General features: G+C 38.8%; 1 protein-coding gene across 3 annotated transcripts in view; it reads right to left on the minus strand.

The window, feature by feature from the left end:
* Positions 1-20,085, minus strand: part of OSMR (oncostatin M receptor) — an 83,312-nt gene that overhangs the window by 11,944 nt on the left and 51,283 nt on the right. For all 3 annotated transcript variants that reach the window (XM_072605771.1, XM_072605769.1, XM_072605770.1), the window contains 8 exons: positions 19,352-19,478; positions 18,188-18,339; positions 16,834-16,976; positions 16,115-16,256; positions 12,505-12,581; positions 7,799-8,024; positions 3,531-3,713; positions 1,782-1,886 (listed from right to left, as the gene is read on the minus strand). In XM_072605771.1, coding sequence (XP_072461872.1) covers positions 1,782-1,886; positions 3,531-3,713; positions 7,799-8,024; positions 12,505-12,581; positions 16,115-16,256; positions 16,834-16,976; positions 18,188-18,339; positions 19,352-19,478 — 1,155 coding nt within the window. The remainder of the gene's footprint in view (positions 1-1,781; positions 1,887-3,530; positions 3,714-7,798; positions 8,025-12,504; positions 12,582-16,114; positions 16,257-16,833; positions 16,977-18,187; positions 18,340-19,351; positions 19,479-20,085) is intronic.

Raw genomic sequence — 20,085 nt, forward strand, 5'->3', positions numbered from 1 at the left:
AAAAATAGCAGTGTGGAATTTTGTATATACTTTCAGATAAGATTTATAAATTAATGAGTCTTGCTGAACTGCGCAGTCAACACTTGCAGAAAACCTTCAGAAAACCTGGGAGGAGTTGTTTAATCAGCTACTGATTGAATAAAGCTGAAACCTGAGAATAATTTATATAATGATGCAATGTCATGTATCTGAAAGACATAAGAAGTATGTCAATCATGACCCCAAAGACAGATAAGGAAGCATACTTCTCATCTCTTGGAAGAGGGGATGGATCAAAGGAGACCTACATTTTCAGTGAGGTCAGTATTGGATATTTGTTCTGACTGAGTAGATGTACTTTTTACAATAGAGTCATTCTATTTAATTTAATGACGAAGAGTTGGAGAGTGGGGATCACAGTGATTGAGATACAAAAGAAAAAGAAAGGGAAAAAAAGTATCAGTGAAACATCTGAAAAAAACAGAGCAGAAGGAAGTTCAGAAGGGAGTATAGAAAACAGGGCAGTGTTTTCCAAAGGGAGAGTCATAATGTCACATTCTATTTTTCTGTTCTGTATATAAGGAAATGTTAACACTTGTAAAACACATAAAAATTCTCAAAGGAATTTTTTTAAAAGGGGAACTCTGATCAATAAGCAAAGTAAAGAAAGTCTTGGGGAGGAAAAAGAAAACCTCCTCCCTTGGGGCAGAGGGACTAATAACTAAATTGTGTATATATTGTTATACAAGGTTTCTTAATTACATAGTTTAATTTTTTTCTACAGACAACTAGAAGATCTTGAAACGTGTGTGTCTATGAATCTATGGCAAAATATATGAGAGGCAGTGTAGAGTAATCACAATAGAGCTAGAAGAGGCTTCTTAGAGATCTAGTCTAAACTCTTCATTTTACAGATAGGGAAACTGAGGTCCAGCGTAATGAAGTGACTGCTTTAGGTCACAAAACAAGTTAGTGAGCTCAAGTCTAGTGTCTTTCCTATTATATCAAGCTGTTTTGTGGATGTGATATGACTGATACAGGACATCCAGTGAAGAAAAAGTCAAAGGGAAATCATCTTCTAGGTAGGGCTGTATCAAGTTAGGCAATGGGTATGGAAAGAGCCAGGGCCTTTTCTGTCTGGAGGATGACTTGGTATGATTATTGTTTTTCAGTCATGTTCCCATTTGGGTTTTCTTGGCAAAGATACTGGTGTGACTTGCCATTTTCTTCTCCAGCTCATTTTACACATGAGGAAACTAAGGCAAACAGGGTGAAGTGACTTATCTAGGGTCACACAGCTAGTAAGTGTTTGAGGCTGAATTTGAACTCAGGCCTTCCTGATTCAAGGCCTGGTACTCTATCCACTGAACCATCCAGCTGAACATAGGTGCTATATGATAATCCCCATTTTACAAATGAGGGAACTGAGGCAAATAGAGGGTTTTTTTGGGGGGGGGAGTGGCTTGTCCAGGGTCACACAGCTAATAAGTGTCTGAGGCTGGTTTTGAACTTAGGTCTTCCTGACTTCAGACTCAGGGTTCTATAGTGACTATGCCACCTAGCTACCCTCTGTGAAATTAATGTAGCCAGTTAATATTGCTGGGATTACCAGCTGTAAAATATGGACCCAGGACAGTCAGGATCTTACTAGTATGGATTAACAACATTTTAAAAAATAATCTGATTGGGATCCTGGGGAAATGAGATAAGGATGGTTTGGAGGATGAAATCTTTCATTTCCAGAAGATTCTTTCTGAATATGTTAGTCACACAAGAACTATTATTCAGTGTTTCTAACTTACCCAACTCCTTAGTATATCCTGTTTTTTTCTCTAGCAAATAAGCTTCATGCTTTGTAGACAATCCATAAATTCTGAAATTATATCTCACTCCAGACTGAAAAGCAGCTGTGGATGCAGAAGGAGATTTATTAAGGACAGCCATAGCATTTTCATTATTACTGAAAAACGAATGGAGGCATTTATCTATGTTATTTTCCTTTAGTTTGGGTATTTTAGCCTAGTTTTGGTAAAGCCTTCTGTCTCCATACTCTGTGCTCCATATCTTCCACTGTCCTTTCTCCAGATTAGCTCCTGAGCCCTCATTACAAAATAAACTGGCTCTGTTTCCAAGTTACTAGGCCTTCCTTCATGCCTTCTCCTGGAGCAGATGGGCATCTTAAATGAGTACCAAATATTTTTACATCTGGCTGCCTATCACTGGGCACAGATCTCTCTCTGTCCATCTCTGTATCAGGTTATCCCTTTCCGTCTCTCCCCCTCCCCTGTCTCTATCTTTCCCTCTGTCTGTCTGTCTCTCTCTCACACACACACCCACAAACCCTTCTTACCCCCCCAAGGGCATAAAATAACTCTTCTTTTCATCTGTCCTCCTAGCCTTTAGAACAAGCCCAGTTTCCAGATGCTGTGTTCATGGAGCTGGAATTGAAGAGGTATTGTGAGAATGAATGTGAAATGAGGCTCAAGTAAGTGCAAAGAACTCATAACAAGTAAATGTTACAGAAGCATATCTTGCTTTAAACAACAAATGTTCCTAAAATGAGATTCTTTTTGAAGTTGAACTGTAGTTAAAATGCACTAAAAGAACTTTCTGTTTAATCCTATGTTGAATTATTTTACAAAATAAATAATCCCTCCCTAATTTATTTTTCCCCTGATTCCTGCCTTTGCTTGGGCTGTTCCCATTGTCTGCAGCCACGTGACCTGAACTTTTCTCCCTTCTTCCTACTAAATTCTGACTCATCCTTCAAAGCCCACTCCAAGAATTCCTCCACGATCTTTCAGTTGGTAACCACCCCATTCCCTCAACCTCACATAGCATTTTGTTCTTGTAACTCTAATGTACTTAGGAGGTAATACTGTGCATTATAGCTACCTGCATTGGTACCTCATCTCCCTACAGGAAGGAAGGGAGGGAGGGAAGAAATAAAAAGAAAGGAAGAAAAGAATGAAAGAAAGAGAAAGAAGGAAGGAAGGAGGGAGGGAATGTAAAGTTGATATAGGGCAATTTTTCAACATCATATCTAGAATCAAACCACAGATACCCTCATATATTAAATACATCATACTGATGAGGTATTTACAACCTAATATGATTCCCATTCCAAGGAGGTGACTCAAGATGTTCTGTCTAAAGGAGGACAGTAGCAGCATCAGTGCCCACCTTATATCCATATAGATGGACATCACCTCATTATAAAATAAAGTACATTTTAAATAGTATGCACATAAACTATGTTCTACCTGAAGAGTCTCAGAATCATCCTCAAAGGGCTCTGGAAAAACAAAACCCAAGATTCAGCCCAGGTGTTCCCAATGAGAGGTCAACTTTCACGGAAGTGAAAGTACGTGCATTTCCCTTAAAATAAGATATCTCACCATGCATTTTACCTGAATGATTGAAAGGCAAACCAAGGTGCTTGGGAGGCAGCTCAGAAGTTCTAGTCTAATGGGCAGAATGTGGGTAGACTTAGCAAGAGAGGGTACTTCATCTAGTCAGACATTAATTAACATGGAGAAGGTTGCTCTTACCAGATCTGATGATGGCACTGGTGGTATTGGAACTGAATTTCTCCCACTGCAAATTACAGATTGCATCCCGAGGATAGTTACACCAGTCCACAACATAGCCTTCACTTTGTGGGTCAGGTTTCCAAGATATATATATTTCATCCCCTGTGCCATTAACTCTATCTTCTTTGATGCTTTGCAAGCCTTGAAGAAAACATTGCCTCAATTTGAATGAATTGAACTCTTTAAACACCCAGAAAAAATGACCTTTTAAAGTATAATTTCAAATTCAAGTACAAATATTGTTTGACAAGCATTCCGTGCTTGCTATGTGCAAGAAACTGATTCAGGTACTGGGGATACGAAGATAGAAAATGACAAGTCCTTGCCTTCAAATTTGTAAACATAGTGGAGATAGGGAAATACACCTCATGTACACAAATAAGCATGATATAAGGTAAAATGGGGGCATCTAGGTGGCACAGTGGACAGAGCAACGGGCCTGGATTCAAGATTTTCCTGAGTTCAAATCTGACCTTAGACCCTTACTAGCTGTATGACTCTAAGCAAGTCACTTAACCCTGTTTGTCTTAGTTTCGCCTCTGTAAAAAAATGAGCTGGAGAAGGAAATAGTTAGTAACTTCAGTATTTTTGCCAAGAAAACCCTAAATGGGGTCACGAAGATTCAGACATGACTGAACAATGACAACAACAAATTCTAGCACAACAACAAGGTAAAATGTGACGGGGATAGAGAAGAGAGATGAAACACTGAGGCCCAGTGAGGTAAAGCAATTTGCCTAAAGGTCTCTAGGAACATTTAAGGAGGGAGAGGTGTCTCACTGTAGACACAGGCCCTAGTATATTAGGGTTCTTTGGAACCTAGAGTTGTGTGGTGGGCAGGGGTATCAAGAGGCATATTAATGAGCTCCATAACTTTTGGGTGCATCTCTCTCTCACTCCATGGCTTACTCATGAAGAGTCATAAAAGGTCTTCAGATATCCCTTATCACTTCAACTGCAAATGGAATTTAGAAGAGAGAAGAGTTTAGGAAATGAACCGCTGACTTTGAAGATTCAGTGAAAAGGGTACTGGATTTGGAATCAAAGGATCCAAGTGTGAATTCCAGCTCTCTCTATATGAGAAATGCAAAAAAGTTCATGGTGGATAGAGGTCTGAACCTGGAATCAGGGTGAGCTGAGTTAAAATTGAGCCTTAGCTGCTTGCTAGCTTTGTGACTCTGGGCAAGTCACATAAACTCTTGGCCTCAGTTTCCTCATCTCATCTATAAAAAGGGGGTAATAATGACACATATCTACCAGGGTCATGGTGAAGGTAAAATGAGACCTTTGTAAAGTGTTTTGCAAACTTTAAATTCCTATTTAAATAATATTGATAATGATGATGATTTGGGGCAAAGATCATCTCTGCCTACTGGCTTCTTTGAAGTCCCAACAAAACCCCATCTTTTAAGAAACCTTTCTCAACTCTTCTTCACTCGAGTGTCTTCCCTTTCTTAGTCATTTCCTAATTTATCATGTAGATAGTTTGTTTGTACATATTCATTTGCTTGTTGTTGCTTCCCCCATCACGACAGGGATTGCCTTTTGCCTCTTGTATCCTATCCCCAGCACTTAGCACAATGAGTGGCACATAGTAAGTGTTTAATAAGTACTGACTAACAAACAGATCACTTGATCTCTCTGGGCCTCATCTGTAAAAGGGGTTAGACTAGCTAACTTCAGTCCTGCTTTGTCTTTCTCATCAAACTCATTAATATCAACTGGTTAATCAATATTGCGGGGGGGAGCAGACAGGATGCAGGCTTGAGATAAATAGCACTGGAAACCAAACCCTATAGAGATACCCCTAAGAACTGTAAAGGGATGTAGTAGTCACCCACCTTCCAGAGAACTAATCCACAAATGTGGGTGGGAGGTGGAGGAGCATGTTTAGAGGGGGTGTTACATTACAGATAAAGAAACTGAGGTCTACAGAGGTCAAGTGACTTGTCCTTAGTACAAAGTAGTAAGTATCAGAAATAGAATTTGAATGGAACTTCTGACTTGAAAACCAATCCTCTTTCCTCTGTATAACACTTTCTCCTATGAATGGGTAAGACTACTAATTACTACTCTCCGGCTGTTATTGTTTCCCCTTCCCATCCAAGCATCTGCTTTTAGATATAACACTATGTGCAAATTCTACATCTCAATTCTCCCTCAAAAGGAGGCCACTCCTTGTCATGGAACATTTATCTCCTCCATGACAAGCTAAGTTTTCCATACTTTAAGATGTTCCTGCTTCTTCCATGTCAGGTCTCTTATGTCCAGTCCGGTTTGAATCAATTCTAACACTCAAGTGGGATGTGATCCACTTGATCACACTGTGATTTACATGAAAGAAATGCAGTCATGAAAGGCTGTCCCTATTCAAGAAGAATATAAGGTTAAAGGAAAGATAGCCTCTGATTCTGTGTGCTGCTCTGAAGAGCACAAGATCTTTGTCAAGTCATGTGAGAAAAGTAGTCAGACAATTTAAAGGATTAGATTTGCTATGCCTGGCCCTGAGGACAAAAGTCAGAAAATGAAATTTTTATTATTAACCATAAGATGTGATGAGGTCTTGGGCATAAGAAACAGAAAGATAAAACACAAAACGCCAGACTTCAGAACTGTACCAAAAAGATGCTGTAACTATCTCTGTGCCATCACCTGATGCCAGGTAGATTTTGGCTGGCCAAAGTGAGGCTCAATCTCTCTTTCAGGATGCATTCGGGCCATCCATGTTTACTCTTCTCCCCACCCCTCTGGACTTTTCTCTAAACCTATAGCCTTCAAATCCTGGTGAGGCTCTTCCCCTATGCACCTCTCCTCTGATTGATGAGTTCTTTCTTGCCCAGGATCATTTCAGGAAGGATCTAGGCCAGTCATGCTTACTTCTACATCATGTTCACTACTGACCCCCTGGACTTTTCCACCTTTCCCTTGTATGTGTACCGTTCCCTTCCCACTTTCATTTTATGTATAGTTTTCCTTCATTATGATATAAATTCCTTGAAAGCAAGGACTGTCTTTTTTTTTTTTTTTTTTGCTTGTATTTGTAAGGTGTGCTAAGGCACAGTGACTGGAACATAGTAAACACCTAATAAATACCTAATCTATCTCTATTGTCATCTGCTGCAGAGAAGTGAAGAAAAAAAAGATACTTCTCTTCTTTTCCACCTGGTCTTGCTGAGAAGAAAAGTGTTCTGCCAAAGGCACAGAACTGCAGAGGATTTTGCCAATCTTAGTATCAGGGTCACTACCTTTCCCTAAAAGAATAGGACACTACTTCAGCAAAAGGCTGCAGCTAATCCCAATGCTAGAAGTGGCAGACACTACAGCTTCTATTAAGGAACAGCCCAAATAAGAAGTATCAGAGAAGTAGCCCAGTGGATCAACTTGTCCACATGAGAAGAGAGATTTAAGTCCAGCTCATCATGGAAGTAGCTGTTTCACATGGAAGCTACACCCATTAAGGAGCTTTTATGGACAGTTCCCAAAGTACAAAGTGAATATTGAAGTCTACAGTTTCATAGATTTAAATTACCCTGACTAGATATTAGTTCCTACATGTGTGCTTTTCTACTCTAGTGCTTTAATGTGTGCCTACTCTCCCCAAGAACACTAAGTACATTGATGGAAGAATGTGATGGAGGTTTATGGGCAGAAGGTTATATAAATATTACGCTCTTTGCATTTTCAGTAACTATTTTGTTAAAGGTCAGAGAGTTTTTGTGACTAATATTTTTTAAACAGGAAATATACCACTGGGGGCTCGAGCTATAGCGTTTATAGATAGAGTTATTGACAAGGATCCTGAGGGTAGTGTTTTGTGGTCCCATCTCCCCCATCCCAACCTTGATCTGCATATTTGAGGGAGGTTGAGAGTCAGTGACAGGGGTGGAGGAATGTTGGCAGAGGTGCTAAGGAGTGTCCCAACCCCTTACTAAAGTGAAAGTTCTTTGAAGGCAAAGACTTTGCACTATTCCATTCCAGTGCCTTACAAAGCGCTGTGCATATATGTGCAAATGTTCCCAAATGGAATTAAAATTGAACCTGCCTACCCATTAAAAGATCCCTCTGAAAGAAGAATCAACTAACAACTTTTTGTTGCCGTTAGAGAAGCAACAAACAATTTTCTTTACCTCTTCAATTTGGGAGAACCTTTTATGTAAAAATCAAAGGCTATAGATGATATCACCATAACTTCCTGTGCAGTTTTTTAAAAAATGATATATACTCACTTTTTCCAGTATCTTCAGAGACCACAATGACTGAAGGGGTAGAAGATCCAACACTATTGATGACTGCAACGCTGATCTGATAGGGTAGTTGGTCAATAATTTTTTCAGTACCATTACTCTCTGGTTCAGAAAAGAAGGTGTCCACCACCTTAGGCACTTTCCCCAGTGCTTCCATTGCTATGCTATAATTTAGGATTTTTCCATTAGTTTGACATGTTGGTAGTGGCTGAAAAGAGACATTGAGAACCATTTCAAAATGGTCTTCACTTGACAGGCCATGCCATTTAAAAAAATCTCTTTCTCCCTAGAAATTTCAAATATTTCCAAATCACAAAAACACATACATATGTACATATATGTTTGAATATTTATGATTTTTATTGAAACTTCTGTTTTTTACTTTACATTCATTTCTGAAAATATCCTCTCATCTGCCCAACAACAAAGTTTTTTTTTTAATGGGGGAAAAAGTCAGCACAGCAAAACTAACCAATGTACTGAGTTTGGCATCCCTGCCTCAGCAAGGAAGGCAGATGCATTCTCCCACCTCTTCTCTGTGGCCAGCCTCGGTCACTATAAACTCATAGTGCTTCATTTTCCCTTTTTGCAGTTGTTCTTTCTGTTTACCTTGTCGTAGTCTTTGTGTATATTCAGAGTATAATTTCCTAAACTATGTCCTGAGTCTGACATGGTCTGAGAACTGGCAGTCAAGTGAAAAACAGGAATACTGGGAAGAAGGTGTAAGAGCATTGAACTTGGAATCAGAAGAGCTGGGTTTGTGCCCTGGCACACTTTGATCCTAGAAAAACATTTCACCTTTTTTTTTAGGCTTCAGTTTCTTAATCTGTAAAATGAGGCATTGGATTAGCTGACCTCTGATGTCCCTTCCACTTCAAAAGGTCTATGATTTTTATGACCAGAGTTCAACCAGATGGAGGGTGACTAGGATGGTCAGAATTCTAGAAACAATGTTATATGAGGGAGAGTTGAATTAACCAGAGATTCTTAGCATGTGGAAGAGAAGACTCTGTGGATTGTCTTCAAACTTTTGAGGACAAGCAGATTTGCTCCGGGATAATCCAAAAAAGTTGAATCTCCATTCAGTAACAAATTTTTTAAAAATAATGATACCTGCCCAGCAAGGATATGGGCTGCCTTGTGGGATAGCTGAACAGAAACTCAATGACCATCTGTGTCAGAGATGTAGTAGATAAGATTTCCTAGATGACTGGAAGGTTAGATCAGATGAATTCTAGGATCTCTCTCAACTCTTAAGATACTACGATTTCTGTTTCTCAGATCTCTAATCTACAAGAATACCTGGGAAATATCATAGGTTTGATTTCAGACCATTGCAATAAAGCAAATTAAATGAATTTGTTGGTTTTCCAGTGCAATCAAAATTAGTTTTACACTATATTCCAGTCTATTAAGTGTGTAATAGTATTATGTCTAAAAAATGTACATAATTAAAAAAATACTTTATTGCTAAAAAATGCAAACATCAAAAATGCATCATCTGATCCTTCAGTGAGTAATTATGTTTCTGGTGGTGGAGGTCTTGCCCTGATATTGACAGCTACCAACTGATCAGCATGGTGGTTGCTAATGGCTGGGGTGGCTATGGCAGTTTCTTAAAATAAGACAACAGTGAAATTTGCCACATTGATTAACTCTTCCTTTCACTTGAACACTTAGAGGCCATTGTAGGGTTATTAATTAGCCTAATTTCAATATTGTTGTGTCACAGGAAGTAGGAAAGCCCAAGGAGAGGGAGAGAGATAGGGGAATAGCCAGTAGGTGGAGCAGTCAGAATACCCACAACATTATCAATGTATTTTGCTGTCTTAAATGGGCATAGTTTGTGGTGCCCCAAAACAATTACATTAATAATTACTTCAAAGAACACTGATCACAGATCATCATAACAGTTGTAATAGTAATGAAAAAGTCTGAAATATTGCGAGAATGACCAAACTGTAACAAAAGGACACGTTGTGAGCATGTGCCATTGGAAAAATGGCACCTATAGACTTGCTCAATACAAGGTTGCCACAAACCTTCAATCTGTGAAAAAAAAAAACCCTGCTATATCTGCAAAGTGCAATAAAGTGCAGCATAATAAAATGAGATATGCTTGTATATGGGTAGGGCAGAGGAAGGAGCCAGGAATAAAGACCTGAGATACCAGGAGGCCATTGCCTGACTGTGGAGTCACTTTTTCTAGCTTTATCTCTCTGTCTTCTCTAAATCCATAGTATTTCTTCATTGTGTTCAGCATTTTCTTCTGCTTATTCATTTTTCCAGGCTTGGTTTCCAGATTGAGTCTTTATGCTTGGGTCAGGTGCTGCTCCCCACTGTAGTCTTGGATGCTGTGGACAGGCAGCTAAAATGGGATCCTGTTCTCTGCCCCCTGGGCTTGGGATAAGTTTTCTGGTGGCTCAAGTTACATTTTGGGTCATGGCCCCTTCTTGATCTCTTCCTTTCATCATCTAAGCCTTTGGTTGACTCTACCCCTTGTCAAATGTTGTCAAGTTGCACTGGGAGCAGGCTTCCTGCCAAACCTCAGGTAGTTTTTCCTCCTTCCAGCTAGGTCAGCTGCTTGGATTCTGGGTTGAATTCAGCCTGGGTGCTGGTCAGGTCCTGTCTCCTGATATGGCTAGGAACTGGGCTGCCAGAGACCATCCTTCTGCTGTGTGTATGAGTTTCTTGTGCCATGCCTTCCAGGGCCCCTGACTTGGTTTCTCTTACAGGTTTCTGGCAGTCTTTGGATGTTCAAAATAAGAGTAATAGTCTCACTTCGGAAAACCTTCTTTTAGGAAGGAACTGACAAGCTGGAGCACTCTCAGTAGAGAGTGACCTGAATAGTGACTAGAAACCAAGCAATGAAGAAATGATTTGGAACTTAGAATCTTTAACTCAGAGAAGGGGCGCTTGGTAGAAGACTGGGGTAGAGTGGAAAGGAAGGGGGTGGTAAAGAGATATGATGGCTGACTTCAAGTATGACAAGCTGCCAGGAAGAGAAAAGATTAGGAAAAGAGGAGAGGGAAGAAAGGAGGGATAGAATTTGGAACTCAAAACTTTTTTTTAAAAATGTTAAAAAAAAAGTCTTAACACATAATTGGGGAAAAATAATTTTTTTAAAAAAAAACAAAAGAGTAAAGATGGGTATTTAGATAGATAGATAATCCTGGACTGGATTTCTCTGTTCCAGATTGCTTGTAGTGGAAAATAATTAGAAAATTCATGAAGTATATCCCTTCTATCACGGACAACCATGAATAAGTTTAAACAAATGCCTAGCTTATAGCTGTCTGGCTTCTATTTGCCATTTCAGGAACTCATTGACTTAGTTGTTTGGATTTTTCTTGTAAATTCAAGCACGCTCACAACAATTTAAATACATAGTCACCCATTCATAGCCATCCGTGTCTTCAGCGAAAATAACATACTTTACGTAAAGCAAAGGATAACAGGTTCTCTTTTACTCTAGAAGTTACTTTATCAGATCCTTACTGATAATTACTCTTCTTCTCTGCTGTGGACTTGTTCTTTTCTGTCATTAAACATGCATTTGGATGGGGAAAAAAAAGGTATTCTGCCTTTCAGTGACTTCTGTTTCCCCTCCTAAGTGCTCACAAACTCTGCCTTTAATAATTTAATTTTGCCAGCAATTAAAACAAAGTTCACTAGATTGCCACTTTCTTCTCTTTTTCAGAAACAACAGGTTTTTCATTCTCATATCTCTTCCCTCATCCATGACTTTTCAAAGATTACCAACTGAGATTTAACTACCATATCCACCAGTTCCTTCAGAACTCTGGCATGTAGTTTCTATGGACGTAGTGATTGAAACCCATTGAAGGAAGTTTAATTATGTTCTCCTACCTCCTCACTTACCTGTGCTTTTCAGTGCCATCCTCCTTGGCAGAGAAAAAATAAAATCATTATTAGGCAGTTCTGTCTTTTTTCACTGTCTGTTAGCATTTCATTTACTCTAGATAACAGGGGCAGCCCTTCTTTGATCTTCTTACCTCTAATATATGTTTAAAAATCCCATTCTGCTATCCTTAGCCAGGATATTTTATTTGTAGGGTCATAGATTTAGAGGCAGAAGAGATGTTAGCGGTCACTTGGCCCAATGCCCTCATTTTGCAAATGAGTAACTAAGGTCCAGAAAGGAGAAGTAAATTACCCAAGATCACAAAGGTGGTAAAGAGCAGAGCTGAGATTCAAACCCAGGACATCTGACTCTGTCTTTCCCCTGAACCACAATGAGTTGGGAGAATGAAATGATCAAAACTGCGCATCTGGAAGATTAATCTGGGGGGGACCCTAAAGGAGGGAAATAACTAGGATGAGAGAATGGTTAGGAGGCTATTGCAGCAGTCTAGAGATAAGGTAGTAGTAGTGAAAACGATAAGGGAACATATGTGAGAGATATTGAGGAAACACAACTTGGTAAGTGATTGAATGTTGCAGGGGTAGAGATGAAGTGGACCAAGAGTCAAAGATGGCACTGGGGTTACAAGCACTGGGAAAAATGGGGATGTTTTTGATAATATATAGGAAAGTCAGGAAAAGGGACTGGTTCTGGAGGAAAATGATGAATTAAGTTTCAAATATTTTGACCTTAAAGTACCCATGGAACATCCAGGGGGAGTTATCCAGAAAGCATTTGGAAACGTGAGTCCAAGACAACTTACCTTCCAGAATATTTTCACATTATATCCTCCTGAAACAGGTTCCACAATTCTCCAGATATTGAGAGCCCCTGAGGGAGCTGAAGTGAACCAAAGAAAAGTTGTTGGATTACACCAGGTGCTCATAGGCAAGACATTCAGGCTATTTCTAGTTCAGAAAAGAAAATTTTGCCCAACCTCCTACCATCCAATTTTTCTGCTCATGTATGTGTGCTGCTAAACACTGAAGGAGAAAGAGGGAAAAACCCAGCAACATTCTAATTGGATCCATTCAAATTTCTACTACATAATCTCAACTGATTTTTGACTGCTGAAATTCTGGGAGTTAATTCCTCCAACACTTACCACCTTCATTCCCAACTGATAGTAGAGTTTTCAAGAGTGAAGGGAATGGAGCAGAGCAGTTTTTTCAATTATAAAATGAGGAACTTGGACTAAATGTCCTCTAAAGTCCCTTTCAGATATTAGGTTTTATAGCTTCTATGAAGACCGAAATTAGCCTTAAGAACTGGTGCTTCTGAAGGGTACACATTTCTGTCAAAGACAGACACCAAGTTCCAATATAGATAAAAATTCTCATGCCAGTGCTTTTTCATTTTATTTTTCATTTTCAACACACTTCATATCACATAAAACAATTCCAACTTTTGATCAGGTGATACTTCTTTTTAAAGCATTTACAATATAGACCACAAAAGAATTTTTTTTAAACATTAACCAACTGAAACACAAATAATATTTAAGTTGCTGACTTCACAAGCTCTTGACCTAATTGTCTCCACAGTATTACTAAGAATTAAAGGACCCTAACTTATTGTTGTTGGTCTAAAGTCCTATGCCTAATAGCATAATTTTAGACAATCTCGGATGTTCCCCTACCCATAATCTATAATTGAATAGATCTGGTATTAAGCTTACAAACCTTTTGACTGTAGGAAATTGCCACTAAGAGTAGGGACAGTACTTTTTGTCAAAACAAAGAATTAAAAGCAAGCTGGTTGCCCATCAACTGGGCGATGTCTAAACAAAGTAGAGAAAATGAATGTAATGAGATATTAATGTGTAGTAAGAATTGACCAATGTATAGAATTCAGAGAAATGGAAGATTCGTATCAACGAATACTGAGTAAAATAAGAAAAAATGGGAGAAGAATATAAGCAATTGACTACAACAATGAAAATGAAAGAAAAAAACCCGCCAGAAAAAGATGAACTCTCGAGGGAATGGAAAACCAATAATGGTCCTGGAGAATGGGTAATAAAACACTTCCTTCTCTTCAAAGAGATGGGAAGAAAAGAAGGCAGAATGTTGCATCCATTGTCAAATACAATGTATTTTTTTTAATTATGAGAAAGGATTCAATTGGGATGGAGGGAAGGAGAAGTGATGGGATGAGAGGATATGTATGTCTGGAAATGGTAGTGAGGTAAAAACAAAACACATCAATAAATGGTTTTTCTTTAGAGCTTTGTTTTTCCCATTGTATCCCTAAAACCCCACATAATGCCTTAACATAGGTTCTTGATGTTTATTGAATAAAATCGAATTTGTTGAATAGGGTTGGATAATCTATAGAAAGTATGCCAGGTAAATTCCCATGATGCCAGAATCCCCAAAGGTGGCAGACCACCATTGTTCCCTTGCCTGATTTCTCTGATTTCTAAAAGTACAAAAGGTGTATATTGGCCTCAAAGATGCTGTACAGATGCTTGATGGGGAGCCAGGAGGGGTTGGAGTTGAAAAGCCTCCTCCTCTCGTTATCTGCATCCCTGTTCAAATTGCACAATCTTCCCAGCTAAGTTGGTATTAAAAAAAATACTCTATCTATGACTGACCACTTAAGCATGATAAATCAATTCTTTTAGCTCCAAATAGAACCTGCACATTGGATTTCATTTTGGGGAGTTATAAAACTCAGAGCATGCATCTGTAAAGTGCCTAGAAAACAAAAATGAAATCTATGTCTATTTGAGATTTTAAAAAAATCAATGGATGAGAAAAAAAAATCCAGTTATAAGTTCGTTATTTTGTTTAGTAGTTTGTAAATGATTCAATAATTTTTCATTAAAATGATCTCCTGTGACAGACAATCAAGAAATCCATCAGCCTGAAAAAAAATATCACTAACTCTCCTTTCTTCTGACAGTGTTTCTAATACACTGCACTAGGAGGAAGGACACCCAGGATTTGCTTCCCCTTTAGGATACAGACTATACTACAGGAACATAAGAAAGTCGCTAATTACTTTGTCTGAGCCACATCTGTAAAATGGAAATACACTACCTTAACCTGAGAGGTTGGACCAAATCAAGCTCTAAGATCTTTGACTCTATGATGATTTGGGTGGGACAGGGTCACTACTAAGGAAATGCTCCATTTATTAGTCATCATCCTGGAGAAAAATTATCGAGCTTTCATTGGGGTTGGTATCAAGACTCTGTTAGTAACAGGAGGGTTTTGGATATTCATAACCTAAAGCAGTACCACAGGGAACTGCTAATGTAGTTCCTATTTTTCAGCTTCCATTACTCTTTTTATTTACCCAACAGATAAATTGTTGCTGGTTCCAAAAACACTCAAAGCAACAGAAGCAACCAAAGAAGCCTTGAGGACCTAATTAAGGGCAAGAAAGAAAAGCCACTGATTAAAATTTATTTAATTAAAATTTCATGGAATGATACCATCTTTAACTACAACTTACACTCAGAGTCAAGAGTGATATAGTGGAGCAGCCCTGGAGAAGGAAGTAGATCAAAATTTAAGTGCTAGCTAGGGATGCTGCTCCTCTCTGGCCAGGTACTCTTGTCCTTTCCCTCTTTCTAGCTCTGGGAATGATAATCACATGGATATTACTGTTGCTAGATAATCCATGCCAATCAATTGCTTTCCAACTCTACAGGTGACATCACAGAACATAGCCATCCTCGCGGGTCACTACCCCTCTGTTGTCTTTCTCTATCAGAACGTAAGTTTCTTGTGGATAGAGACTTTTATTTTTATTATCTGCATCCCAACCATCATATATGGCATATAGTAGGCGTTTAATATGGGGCAACTAGATGGTACAGTGTATACAGTGCTGGGCCTGGAGTCAGGAAGAGTCATCTTCTTGAGTTCAAATCTGGCCTCAGACACATACTAGCTGAGTGACCCAGGGCAAGTCACAACCTCAAAATGTTACATAAAGGTAAATTAATATTCACTTTGCCTAATGCCTACAGAGAACCGTCCACAGAGCCAAGAAGACTTGGGTTCAAGTCCTGCCTGATACCTACTGATTACGTGATCTAGAATGTCATTCAGTTTCTCACAGCCCCAGGCAGCTCTCTGCAACAGGAAGTGGCAAAGCAGCTATAGATCTGAAGTGAATGAAGATATTTATTTCCTTTCACCAATGAAATCACAGGTTCATACACTAACACCCTCTACCCCTCCTCCATTTAAAAAAATTACATATTTGATAAAGGAAATGTCTTTAGAAATACGTTCAACTAGACCACAGCACCCTAATGCTTTCCTCTCATTATTTAAGTTTTAAGTAGTACCATGAGTCTGCAAGTGAGTCTCAAGCAACAAATGTCCTAGAGTTGCACTGCAATGGATCAAACTTACCAGCCTCCTTTGTGGTGAAGCTTTTGCTTTTCCATTCACTCCATTTCCAAAAGTGATAGGCTGTGCAGCAGCGTACTTGAGCTGAATGTGCTGCATAAGGTTGTAATCTCCTTAAAGTGAATTCAGAATTGGAAGTGTTGTACTGGTAAATCAAAGAAGAAATGACAAACAGAGTTGATGTGAGTATGCATTTTCCTAAAACTAAAGCCAGGTCCAGAACCAAACCTAAGACAGAATGGAAATTAAAGGATCTTGATAGCATCTGTGGTCCTTTATTATCACTGAAGCTATAGAACACCCAGTTAGCAATTTTAACTATTAAAAATAGAAAATTGCCATATTTCATTCTAGGGTGAGATTCCCCCTCACCTTGTCCTAACTATCCCCCCCAAAGTGCCCTTCTATCAGTATCCCAAGATCTCAATCTTCCCTCCATAGATCAATGGCTTTCCCTTCTCACCTAAAAAGAAATGAGGTGCCTTTTATTCTCTTTGCCCCATGGGCATTTTCTGATCTGTGACCCTGACACAAAAGTTCCCAGTTACCACTCTGGCCAGACCTATTCTGATTTGGATTGAAATCAACAGTTAGAAATTAATTGCAAAGACTTTTTAGTGGAGATCCTGCCACATCATACATCCTTTGATGCCAGAGATCAAGAAGAAAGGTCTAAATAATTTTCAACAGTGCATTTCCATGAGTCAAAGACCATTTCTTACCTCTATTCTTTTTCCATCATGGTAGACTTCAATCTGACACAAAAAACTGAGGTTTTTTTGGTTGGGTATAATCTCCCATGTCAATGTAGCCTCTGTGGCACTGACATTTTCAATAGATATTTCACCAACAAACTTCGGCTGAACTGTCAAGAGAGTAAAAAACACGAATATAGATCCAAAAATGTGTTCTTCATGTTGGAAACCCAAATTCTTACTACATCTGGTTTATAAAGGTAAATAAATATTCACTTAGCATAGTGACTGGGAAGCCATCTTAGGAAAAGTGAGAAGGAAAGGAGTCTATCAGTACCACACCAATTTTATACTACATGGCTGTAATCATCAAAAGAATTTGATACTGGATGAGAAAAAGAGGGATTGAGCAATGGAACAGATCGGGTACACAATTTTTCAGAAGCAAATACATGAGCAAAGTATGCTAATGTTTGATAAACTCACATTTCAGCTACTGAGGCAAGACTTCTCTATTCCATAAAAAACTATTGAGAAAGTAGTATGACAGAGATTAAGTAGAGAAAAGCATCTCACGTTGTATACCAAGTTAAGCTCAAAATGGGTACATGATTTAGACATAAAGAATGATATTATAAGCAAATTAGAGGAACATGGAAGAAATTACCTGTCAGATCTACAGACAGGGGAAGAATTTATGACCAAACAAGAGGTAGAAAGATTCACAGGAGGCAAAGTGGATAATTTTGATTAAATAAAATTAAAAAGATTGTGCACAAACAAAACCAATGCAGGTAAAATTAGAAGAAAAGCAGGAAACTGGGGGGCGGGGAACCCTTTGGAACAAGTTTCTCTGATAAAGGTTTTATTTCTACAGTAAATAAACAAATGAATCAAATTTACAAGGAAAAGAGCCATTCTCTAATTGGATAGATAACAGTACAGATGGAAATATAGGTCCTCTGATGCTAGACTCTGTGCCCTTTTCACAGTATCTTGTGGCAGGAGAAATTAATGTATTTATATATGTATATATATATATATGTATATTTGTGTGTGTATATATGTGGGGGGTGTGGAGAGAAAGAGAAAGATGAGAGAGATGAAAAAAAGAGAAAAAAGAGGGAAAGGAAAGGAGAGGGGGAGAGAGATGGAAAAATAGAAAGAGATAGAAAGAGAGAGAGATTAAAAGAGAAAGAGATGGAAAGAGAGAGGAAGACAAAGAGAGGAAGAGACAGCACATTACATGGTGGTGATAGGGTGAGGGAGGGTGAGGGTGGGTGAGAGAGAGAGAGAGAGAGAGAGAGAGAGAGAGAGAGAGAGAGAGAGAGAGAGAGAGAGAGAGAGATCATATAGTTTATTTTGTTATCCACATTTTCACCTCGTTGGGTCACATTGAAGAAAATGCTCGTTCTTCTCTTTCCTATTTTATTTTCAGCCATCAGGGTGAAGTTATATGTGTCCTGCATGTCTGGGGCCAGTTGCCAGGTACACCAATTTCTGTGAACACAATCATCCTTTTTCTGGGAAAACCTTTAAAACAAACAAATAATTACAATAATATAATTTTGGTAAAAAAACAGACCTGTTCCTGCCTAGGGAGCATATCCAGAATGTTCCATGTTATATTACTGGGAATAGTAGAAGATGTCCACTTTTTCCCCCACTGAAAATTATGGACAATAAAAATAGAATTTAAACAACTTGATTTTTGTAAATTTTACATTCTTACAGGGGTAACAAGGTGGTACAGTGGACAGAGCACTGGGCCTGCAATCAGGAAGAACTGAATTCAAATCCTACACCAGATACTTACTAGCTCTATGACTCTATCCTTTAACCTCTGCCTGCCTCATTTTCCTCCTCTGTAAAATAAGGCTAACAATAGCCCTGGGTTGTTGCAAGGAACAAATGAGATGATTGTTAAACACCTTGTAAATCTTAAAGCACTATATAACTGCCAGTTATTTAACAATAAGGTGCCTCCCGTTTCTTCCTCCTGGATAGTTAGGACTTCCCGTAACTTCCATTGGCCAAAGAACTGTGTAACTTTCACAAAGATCACCAGACTTAGAATAAGAAGTTCTGGGTTTGAGTCCTAGTCGTCACATTTGTGACCTTGGGAAATGACTCAATCTTTATGATTCTCAATTTTGTCATTAGCAAAAATGGAGATGTCTATGGTACCAATCCCACAAGATGATTGTGGGAATCAAATGAGACAACAGATACAAAGTACTGCATAGATTTTAGAGAGTTCTATAATCGTAAACATCATGCCACTATAAGAAAAGTAGGAAATTAGGTGGACCTAAGTCATGAATCAGATTGCATTTTCACACTTGGATCTACAACTTTTCCTTCTGACTCATTAGATTTAGCAAAACTTTGGTCAGAGCCAGGGCAGACCAGTAACCCTTTAAAGGACAGCAATTTGGCATATTTGTTTCAGTTTTCTGTAACATCTCAGGGAAGCTTTTGGCTTTACATCCTGCACAGGGAGGGCTGGAATACTACCAAGCTTCAACCAGAAAACATGACTTGCCATTCAAATAAACTGTAGCGGCTTGGAAGATTCTCTGGCAATAATGTGTCTCTTCCTGGATCCCAGGTACAGTTCAAGGTTTGTAAGTCCCGAGTTTGACAAGAAAAATCCTTGGGCTCTTCAAGTACTATGAACATAAACGAAAGCTGTTGGCAAAACTAAGGTTGAAGCCTTTAAACACAGGAGACATGAACATTGTGTTATTAATCATACTTACAGTGGGCAGACCTAGACATTTAAGTTTCTTGAAATTGAATGAGAGCAAATCAGCCTCCTGGAATGCAGGGTGATCCCATTAGTCATCAATTCATTAATGACCACAGGTAGTGATCACATGTTGTCCTCCATTCCAGGTCCAATCTTTATCATATTCCTATGACAACTCTCTAGGTAGAAAATGTGGGTGACTACCCATCCTAAGCTATGAGCAGAAGTAGTGTAGTAAATGTGGAGAATCACTAGACCTGAAATCATAAGACCTGGCTTAAAGTCCTAGCTCTGTGCACTCCTAGTTACATGACCCTGGGTATATCATTTGACCTTTCTAGCCCTCAGTTTCCTCATCTGTAAAATGAGAGGATAATACCACCTGCCCTATCTACCTCACAGAATTATGAGGATCAAATGAGATCATACAGATATTGTATTTGGTAAGCAGAACTACTGTACAACTGTATTTTTCCTTCCTTCTATTCTTTGCCATGGACAAAGAATTCATCCCTAAACAACCAGCC

The sequence above is a fragment of the Notamacropus eugenii genome, chromosome 4 (assembly GCF_028372415.1).
Source record: "Notamacropus eugenii isolate mMacEug1 chromosome 4, mMacEug1.pri_v2, whole genome shotgun sequence".
NCBI classification, from domain to species: domain Eukaryota; kingdom Metazoa; phylum Chordata; class Mammalia; order Diprotodontia; family Macropodidae; genus Notamacropus; species Notamacropus eugenii.